We start from the raw sequence: 10,000 nt of genomic DNA on the forward strand, positions 1-10,000 counted from the left end.
TGCTATCATCGCAGTGTGGTTGTCAGCTACAGGTGGGTATGCCCCAAAGAAGGTTGTTACAAGCTACAGTGGAACCCCCCATTTAAGACCCACCAGTTTAAGACTCCCTCCCTTTTAAGACCCTCTTTTCTCAGACTTTCTGTTCATAGCCTCTGTATATTGACCCCCCTTTTGAGACTCCCTCCTTTTTAAGATCTGATTTTCTCAGATTTATGGAGCTCTAAAAAGGGGGTTCCACTGTACCAAACTGTACAGGCGGAGGGCTGAACTGTGGCTGCGTGTTGAAACTGAGGAGAATCGTGATGAAAAGCGATACTGTAAAATTCGATTTATTTTGTAAAGTTTATTTTCGTGTTTAAGGGACATGATGGGATGCATGGCGGTCTGTTGACGGGGAGAGTAAGTCTCGGACTTTGTTCTTGAAGTTTTCCATAGAGTTTAATTTGTGTGTAAACTATCAACAAAAAATGAAGAGTACCAGAACTAGTTCTACCTTCGTAACTCCTGATCACATAATGTGTACCATCACTGCAGTGTGGTTTTAAACTAAAGATTCATGACTGCTCTCGACCTAAATGCAAAGAGCTACCAGTAAAGTTGCTGATCAAACACTAGCCATCACAATAGCCTGAGAACGGAGTCCCCTGCCTATATATTTACACATTCTTCGCCAGGAGCACTAAACTGTCAGAAGCAGGTTTCAGTGTAACACCCCAACAGATCCTGCCAGTGTTGACATGAATTGCAGTAAACTTTTTTTGAGCATTACTAATTAGCAAAAACCTAGGCGCAGTTGAGGGTTGGCTGAGACAAAGATTCGGATACGGCTGCTTAAGCAAAGTAGACTGCGCGAACTATACTTCGCGAAGCTGGCCGCACGGAGCTTTATCGCTGAGTTTTTGGTAAAAAGACTTCGCGAAGCTGGCCGCACGGAGCTTTATCGCTGAGTTTTTGGTAAAAAGACTTCGCGAAGTCGACTTGGGGCTGAATGAAGGACCGCCCTTGCTATAGCATTCAAAGCTGATCCTTGAATGGTTCAACAACAATCTTGGCCAAACCGCTGGGCAGTTTGCATTGTAAACAGAAGGTTCACTAGTAAGATAAGTGTGGCACAGCCTTTGCTATAGCATTTAAAGCTGATCCTTCAATTGTTCAACAACAATCTTGGCCAAACCGCTGCGCAGTTTGCATTGTAAACAGAAGGTTCATAAGATGAGTGTGGATACAGCCTTTGATGTACACCAGACAATAGTGTTTTCATGCGAAAAGGCCTTTTGTTCTCTTCCTTTTGAATCTCTCTTCTCACCTCTTATCCCTTTCTTTGCACAGTTTCTCACTCTGAAATCCCGACATCTTTTTTCATTGCAACAGTTTCCCATTCTTCTTTCGGTGCCTTTTGTTAATACGACACCTCGACTATCCCTTGCCGCGGTGAAAGATGCTATGTCGACTATCCCTCGCCGCGGTGAAAGATGCTGTGTCGACTATCCCTCGCCGCGGTGAAAGATGCTGTGTCGACTATCCCTCGCCGCGGTGAACGATGCTATCATTCCTTATTGACGTTTACATTTTGAGTTGTTTAGACTTCATGGTCTATACTATGAAATTCGTAATGTTATTTTGCGAAATTAAGAAAAACAAAAAACAAAACAAAACAAAAGCTTCTTTTGTCCACAATCCTTTATCACTGTGCACATTCTTTTTGTAAATTATGTATTCCTTTTGGGCTTCATTTCTAAAAACATTAACACCAAGCCCTGTACACTGATTGGAAAGCTGACATTTCCAAAATAGAAAAGATACAATCAATCCGGGGTTGTTGTTGTGGTTCGTTTGTTTGTTTTTGGACATTGATTTTGATATCACTGTCGAAAAAGACCACAGCAAAAAGATATCACCACACAGTCTGTCAATATTGGGTAACGTCTTATCACAGAAATACTTATTAATATGCACGTTACATAACATGGTTTTTTTAAAAATGATAATTGTGTTTTGCCGTCGCCAAATTTGTCGGTCTAGGCAGTAAAAGATTATTGATTGACATTAAGATTATGTTTTCATGGATACTATTGTCATAACAGACAAAACAAAGCTTGACTAAATATAAAAAACGGCAACGCTTACGGACGTAATTGTCAGCCTGTATGAAACATTCAGAAAGCATTAAGTAAACACTTAATGGCATCTAATATTTTCTTCTAAGTATAAGTGTATAATATGTACACATTTGATGTGAAAATAGCCTCTTCAGCATATCAACGTGTACAACAAAAGTCAATAGCAAAAGGCAATAATAATAATAAAACCACACACACAAGAACGGAGTGGTATGAATGTAAAAACCAAAGGAGCAGATCATTCACAGACATGTAATGAGACATAAAACTTGTAAAATGGTATCTAAATCAGCCAAGTCACAATGATGAACTAAACAGACCATTACTTGAGCGTGTTACAATTTGTACTACAGTGCAGCTCGCTAAGAACAGAGATTATGGCAGATATGTAGCACTTGGCGAACAACAGAATTACTGTTGTTTAAAACAATATCACAGGGGGGAAACTCTATACCAAATCTAGGTCGTCACAAAGGCCACCATCGTGCCACTGTATTGAATTTTGATTGTAGCATTTTGCATAGAACGGGTGGTCAGCAAAATGCCCATGACAAAAATACTTGAGCGAAAACCCGTGTTTTGTGTTTTATTCTACTATAATACTTTTGTCCCTCCCATAACCTTCATCCTGCCCCCTCGTCCTGGTACTCTTTCCACATAACCAGCACCTCCCTGTCTGTGTCAGCTGGTCGTGTTATTAAAGGCGCAGTCCTTCCCGTGAAAACGACACTGGGCTCACCATCTCAGACCCGGCCAGGCTTTCACCTGGGATAAGACAATCAACAGCCAGGGTGCTTCCCGTGAAAACGACACTGGGCTCACCGTCTCAGACCTGACCAGGCTTTCACCTGGGATAAGACAATCAACAGCCAGGGTGCTTCCCGTGAAAACGACACTGGGCTCACCGTCTCAGACCTAGCCAGGCTTTCACCTGGGATAAGACAATCAACAGCCAGGGTGCTTCCCGTGAAAACGACACTGGGCTCACCGTCTCAGACCCGGCCAGGCTTTCACCTGGGATAAGACAATCAACAGCCAGGGTGCTTCCCGTGAAAACGACACTCGGCTCACCGTCTCAGACCTAGCCAGGCTTTCACCTGGGATAAGACAATCAACAGCCAGGGTGCTTCCCGTGAAAACGACACTGGGCTCACCATCTCAGACCCGGCCAGGCTTTCACCTGGGATAAGACAATCAACAGCCAGGGTGCTTCCCGTGAAAACGACACTCGGCTCACCATCTCAGACCTAGCCAGGCTTTCACCTGGGATAAGACAATCAACAGCCAGGGTGCTTCCCGTGAAAACGACACTCGGCTCACCGTCTCAGACCTAGCCAGGCTTTCACCTGGGATAAGACAATCAACAGCCAGGGTCCTTTCTGTGCAGACTTGGAATGTTTTGACAAATTCAATTTTCAAAAGCAACTTGTGTGTTTTTAATAAATTATTTAATTAAATATTCTCTCTCTCTGCACAACAATTAAGCTGTCAGGCTGTCGATGTTTGGAATGTGTCCAAGTGGACCGATGACACTGTCCCATGTAAAGGCCTTGTCAGTTCTGAGATGGTGACATGAATCGTTTTCACCGGAAGAACAGTGCCATGCCAAAAAAGAAAAGAAATAAAAAGATCCATGGTTCCAATAAAATCCTGGTAGGCGGCATTTGTCAGCACACACACACACTCACGCACGCACGTACGCACGCACGCACTCCACACGCATGCACGCACGCACGCACGCACACTCACTCACACACACACACACACACACACACACACACACACACACATACACACGCACACATACACACATACACACGCGCACGAACGCACGCTCACACACGCACACGCACGCCAATGGGCCTCGCCTCGTAAGGTCGAGCTAACAGAACCGTGCGGGCAGCGTCTTATACAGAGAAGGCCACGGCATCCATCACAATCGTCTTCAGTCTTCAGAGTTTTGCACACGGTGTCTACAGGACCACGAGAACCAGCAGAACTGTCAGCAGCGTTGTCATCAGAGGTAGGCACGTGCTGCTTTGGGTGCTTGCTCCGGTTGTGTCCACCAAGTCTGTCAACACAGGAAAATGCACCCAACCGTCCATTAACAAACATTATTCCCCCCTCTGCTTCTTTACCTCTGTAAACTTGTAGGGGTAGTTATTTTTCGATAATGACCCAGCAACCAAACAAATAACGACCCAGCAACAGCCTGAATCCTCGATAGTGCAATGGGTTGAGAGGTTGTTCTGTTTCGGTACTACTTTTTGCGACTGAAAAGTTCCGAACGCTCTAATGTACGAAGTATACATCTCTGGAGCAAACAATACAAACATACCGCATTTAAATTAACAACTACAGGCCTGAACACATGAATCTCCATATAAAATCCATGAGTTCGGTTGTTTTCTGAATCTAGATCAGACGTTCATCACAAGCAATTTCCCAAGGCAAGTAACTCATACTTTGTCTAGCGACAAGAGTAGTTCCCCTTCTTTTCACTCAGTTTCTTCGACAACAGACTGCAATCCGACGGTCAGTTTTCAACAATATTTCATTTAATAAACAGATCACACGCAACCAAATGCACACATCTCATCAATTTAAACAACATAAAGCGGTTTCATACACTATTTTCCCCAGAAAACTTAACTTCATACAGTTTTTAACGTTGGAACACGGGTGCAAAAGTTCGTCTGCTAGTCCCATTTGACGAAAGAACATTATCGTAACCGATACCAAAACATATACAGAACACACAATATCTGCCTTTGCCGCCACAGCAGAATAACAGCATATCTGTGTACTTGATTTTAGTCCAAAATAGGAAAACTGACAAGAAGTGTTAACAGAATGGAATGATTTGCACGGAACTATACAACCGCGCATTAATCGATCGCCTGCGCAGGTTGACTGGTTGAGTGAATAGGATTCGATCAAACTTTCTCAAAAAACCTCCTCTTTTCTTTGAATAACTGAAGAAAGGAGGAATAAAGAGGTTACACACCTCGTCTCAGTGATTATCAAAAATAATGGTCTCAGTTCGCGGTCATGAAAAAGCTCGCTAAAGCTCGCATTTTTCATGATCCGCTAACTTCGACCATTATTTTTGATAATAACTGAGACTCGGCATGTAACCTCTACATAACAAGTCGCGTAAGGCGAAAATACAATATTTAGTCAAGTAGCTGTCGAACTCACAGAATGAAACTGAACGCAATGCAACGCAGCAAGACCGTAGCATCGTCAGTCCACCGCGCACGGCAAAGGCAGTGAAATTGACAAGAAGAGCGGGGTAGTACTTGCGCTGAGAAGGCTAGAACGCTTTTCTGTACCTCTCTTCGTTTTTAACTTTCTGAGCGTGTTTTTAATCCAAACATATCATATGTATATGTTTTTGGAATCAGGAACCGACAAGGAATAAGATGAAAGTGTTTTTAAATTGATTTCGAAAAAAAAATTTGATAATAATTTTTATATATTTAATTTTCAGAGCTTGTTTTTAATCCGAATATAACATATTTATATGTTTTTGGAATCAGCAAATGATGGAGAATAAGATAAACGTAAATTTGGATCGTTTTATAAATTTTTTATTTTTTTTTTTGACCGATTTTTAATGACCAAAGTCATTATTTAATTTTTAAGCCACCAAGCTGAAATGCAATACCGAACCCCGGGCTTCGTCGAAGATTACTTGACCAAAATTTGAACCAATTTTCCGATTTTTAATGACCAAAGTCATTATTTAATTTTTAAGCCACCAAGCTGAAATGCAATACCGAACCCCGGGCTTCGTCGAAGATTACTTGACCAAAATTTGAACCAATTTGGTTGAAAAATGAGGGCGTGACAGTGCCGCCTCAACTTTCACGAAAAGCCGGATATGACGTCATCAAAGACATTTATCAAAAAAATGAAAAAAAAACGTTCGGGGATTTCATACCCAGGAACTCTCATGTCAAATTTCATAAAGATCGGTCCAGTAGTTTAGTCTGAATCGCTCTACACACACACACACACACACACACACACACAGACACACACACACACACACACCCACGCACATACACCACGACCCTCGTTTCGATTCCCCCTCGATGTTAAAATATTTAGTCAAAACTTGACTAAATATAAAAAGCAAACAAACGAGCCAACAAACAACGAAACAAACAGCAATACAAAAGAAGAGGAGCAAATCATTCACAAGACCTTTAATGAATCAATTGAGAGAAAAAAGATCACTTGACTCACCACAGTGATAGCTTCCTTTCCGTGTTTGTTCCCACTCCAGTTTGCGGAGAAGAAAGACGGGCAGTTTACGCAGGGAGCACTGCTCCAAAACACAATCCTTGTATGCCTGTCGTACTCTGAAATACACACGGTGTGCATAATGATCAGTGATGTTGAAACAGCGAGTGCACAAGACATCCGAAAACAGACAGACGGCTACAGTTAAAGAATAAAAAAATACAAATAAAACAATTAGTTAATGAAACGTTTAATTTATGACAAAATAAGACGTTAGCAAGTACATCGACCAAATAAGCTTCACAGAGGAAAAACAAACAAATAGTTATTCGCTGAGTGAATGTTCGATGTCTGCCAAGATGTATATATGTGTGTGTGTGTGTGTGTGTGTGTGTGTGTGTGTGTGTGTGTGTGTGTGTGTGTGTGTGTCTGTGTGTGTCTGTGTGTGTGTCTGTCTGTCTGTCTGTCTGTCTGTCTTTCTGTGTGTCTGTCATAGTATGTGCGTATAGCCGGTGAAAATTCTGAACCTATAAATATTTAACCAGACACACAAAATATCAACGGAAGTAGCGTACGCACGCAAGAAATACCCACAAGTTAACTCCATCGAACCAAGGGCATTGGCATACACAAGCGGACTATAAATAAACAATGGAAGAAAAGACAAAACTGCATAAGAGATGAAATGACAGCAGACACCTAAAGACATGCTTACCTGCATCCCGCAGTCGTGGCAGGACCGTAGTACTTGTCACAGTGGTTGATGCCAGTCTGACAGCTAGGGTAGTATTGCTCTGTTGAGTAAAGCATCAGTTCTATACTACCCGTCATAAAAGCAAACTACGCAGATGCGTTTTGGTGAGAACAAGAGAACGAGAATTTATTTCGCAGTTATAGCATAACTAATTCTGTTGCGTGTACCATCATGATTATTCCTGCTATCTTGTATCTCAGAGAAAGAGACACACATGCAACGAGCAGAGAGAAAAAGAAAAACACATTCATGCTTACGCACACAATGCAATTGTACAGAACGCAACGCAACAAAAATCCTACGCAACGCAACACAACGCTAAGCTACACAAACAACAAACTAGAACACACACACACACACACACACACACACACACACACACACACACACACACACACACACACACACACACACACACACACTCACACACACACACACAGACACACACAGACACACACACACACACACACACACACACACACACACACACACACACACACACACACGCATGACGACACAAACGAACTGCTTATTATCAATCTTACCAGTTGTTGTAGTTTGGGTTGTAGTAGTAGTTGTTGTAGTTGTTGTGGTTGTAGTCGTTGTGATGTTGCTCAAATACTGAAGACCCGGTTTGTCTGTAAAAGAAAACAAGCCACGTGAAGCAATTTAAAAACACCTAGTGAATCTGTCGGCCTCAAACTAAAAGATCAACACTTAAACAGCCAACATCTAGACTTCATGAACTAAAGCTTCGCTAGCCTTAACCCGAATAATGAGACGGATCCAGATCGTCTCCGCGAAGCATGCGAACGTAGTGCCTAAATAACATATTTTCTTTCATTGTGAGTGCCTTTGCAGAGTAAACATGGCATCTTGATATATGTTTGGATTCAGAAAATGATAAAGAAATCAATTTTGAATCGATTACTAAATTTTTATTTTAAGTAGAATTTTGAGAATTTTTTTAACATTATCAAAGAGATTGTCTGGGGATACTATCTGGAAGAATGTGCATGTAACGTTTCATGAAAATCGGTCCAGTAGTTTTCTCGGAATCACTCTACACACACACACACACACACACACACACACACACACACACAAACACACACACACACATTACCACCCTCGTCTCGATTCCCAGGCTTGACGACATGTACCATATATACATGTTAACGTTTCCACTCTTATCAAACCGCAACAATAAAGTGATAAGGCTTCATCAGATGGCTTGCAATTCACTGCACAGTAATAAGCGAATGTATGCTGTCTGTCTTTCCGTCCGTTCTGTCGTCCACCCTCTACTCGTCTGTCTGTGAGTTTATTTGTGTGTCTTTCTCTCATCAGTTTGGCCGACCAACTGACAATGTAAATGATAGACTGACCAACGGACCGACTGACTGACTGAGTGAGTGAATGAGTCAATCAATAGACTGATCAATCAATCAATCAATCAATCAATCAATCAATCCTTGAACGTCTGAGTAGCAAAACGATTGCTCTCAGACACTGACCCCATTGATAGCCACTCTCCTCCTTGAAGAACCAATCAATCAATCAATCAATCAACCAATTAGCTAATGAAGGCACTCACCACACTGATATCCACTGTCCTCCATGATCTTGAAGAAAGTGTTGGCCAGATAAAGTTCCTCGTCTGCAGATCTCCAGCATCGGTCGTAGATGCAATCTCTCACCGCTTGCTTCACATTGCACTGGAAAACATTTTTAAGAGTACAATACGACGCCTGTGGCAATAGACGAATTCCAAAATTAACTGTCGGGTTTGTATGGGTTGTGAAAGAGTGACAACCCTTGCGTTTTACTCGGACTAGCATTGTGTGGGGGGGGGGGGGGGGGGAGCAATCACTAGCGAGGGATGTAAACCGAAACATGTGGACAGGAGCACGCATGCATTCGTTTGTCCGAGGGAAAAGCAAGGGTATTTACTCTTTAACAACCTAAACAAAACACGAGTTCTTTCCAAAAATCGTTTAACAGGGCCGGACCAAGTTCGTTTGAGGGGGGGGGGGGGGGGGGGGGGGGGTTCCAACTGAAGCCGAGAAAATGTTGCATTTGTGAGGTCATTTTTTGGTCTTTCCTTGCAATTGGGAATCAAAATTACACATTTTCAACAGTAACAAAATACTTCATATATTCATTTACCATAGTGGTTCAGTGGAATAATCCCAAAGACATATATGCCTAGTAAATAAGTCTGACAGGACTCTTTACTTTGAATATTACTATGATGATGGACTTATAACGGGGAGGGCAGGCCGTTGTCGACTTGATGTTGTTCATAATTTGAAATAGTTTTAGAAGACCAAATAAACTGAGGGAGTAGGGGGAAGAGCTTAAAAAGTCCACTTTTTTTTTTCTCTGAGAGGTACATTGGATGGCCAGGGGGGGGGGGGGGGTTCCGGAAAACCCCCCCCCCCCCCCCCAGATCCGGCCCTGTTTAATGCCCAGAGGGCCTTGCTTCAGTTAGCTAATCTGAGAAGAACTTACAAGCATATAGTATGTATCAAGTGTTCTGACAATCTAACCAGAGAGCTTCAGTCGCCTAAACTTCGAGTACCGTACTATAATTTATAGTGTAATACAGAGAGTTGTGACAAACTCACCGGTGTGCTTTCGTTGGCTTGCACCCCCTTCTGTAGTCCCTCAGTCAGACAGTCTTCAAAGCGCGAGCACTCCCGAAATAGCCCGCGAAAAACATCACGCACTGGAATAGATGTGAACTGCGTACTTGAAAACGTCAGAACATACAGAATACAAGCACATAGATGAGAGAATAAGCACACAAATTAATATATACAACAACAAAAAAACAAAGAAACAAACACATATAAATCTGACAAAGGTGAAT

General features: G+C 42.2%; 1 protein-coding gene and 1 long non-coding RNA gene across 2 annotated transcripts in view; both read right to left on the bottom strand.

Moving 5' to 3' along the window:
* LOC138959801 (uncharacterized) overlaps window positions 1–10,000 on the bottom strand; it is a 32,504-nt gene that overhangs the window by 638 nt on the left and 21,866 nt on the right. The window contains exon 2 of the long non-coding RNA XR_011453800.1: window positions 1–3,466. This exon is cut by the window's left edge and continues 638 nt beyond it. This is a non-coding gene — a long non-coding RNA (uncharacterized lncRNA). The remainder of the gene's footprint in view (window positions 3,467–10,000) is intronic.
* The window catches only part of LOC138959800 (uncharacterized), a 29,419-nt gene that overhangs the window by 638 nt on the left and 18,781 nt on the right, over window positions 1–10,000 (bottom strand). The window contains exons 11-16 of the mRNA XM_070331415.1: window positions 9,756–9,856; window positions 8,723–8,843; window positions 7,671–7,763; window positions 7,087–7,165; window positions 6,375–6,490; window positions 1–4,191 (exon numbers count right to left, since the gene is read on the bottom strand). The exon at window positions 1–4,191 is cut by the window's left edge and continues 638 nt beyond it. Of these exons, the coding sequence (XP_070187516.1) occupies window positions 4,094–4,191; window positions 6,375–6,490; window positions 7,087–7,165; window positions 7,671–7,763; window positions 8,723–8,843; window positions 9,756–9,856 (608 nt within the window). The 3' untranslated portion in view covers window positions 1–4,093. The remainder of the gene's footprint in view (window positions 4,192–6,374; window positions 6,491–7,086; window positions 7,166–7,670; window positions 7,764–8,722; window positions 8,844–9,755; window positions 9,857–10,000) is intronic.

The sequence above is a fragment of the Littorina saxatilis genome, linkage group LG2 (assembly GCF_037325665.1).
Source record: "Littorina saxatilis isolate snail1 linkage group LG2, US_GU_Lsax_2.0, whole genome shotgun sequence".
Taxonomy (NCBI): Eukaryota; Metazoa; Mollusca; class Gastropoda; order Littorinimorpha; family Littorinidae; genus Littorina; species Littorina saxatilis.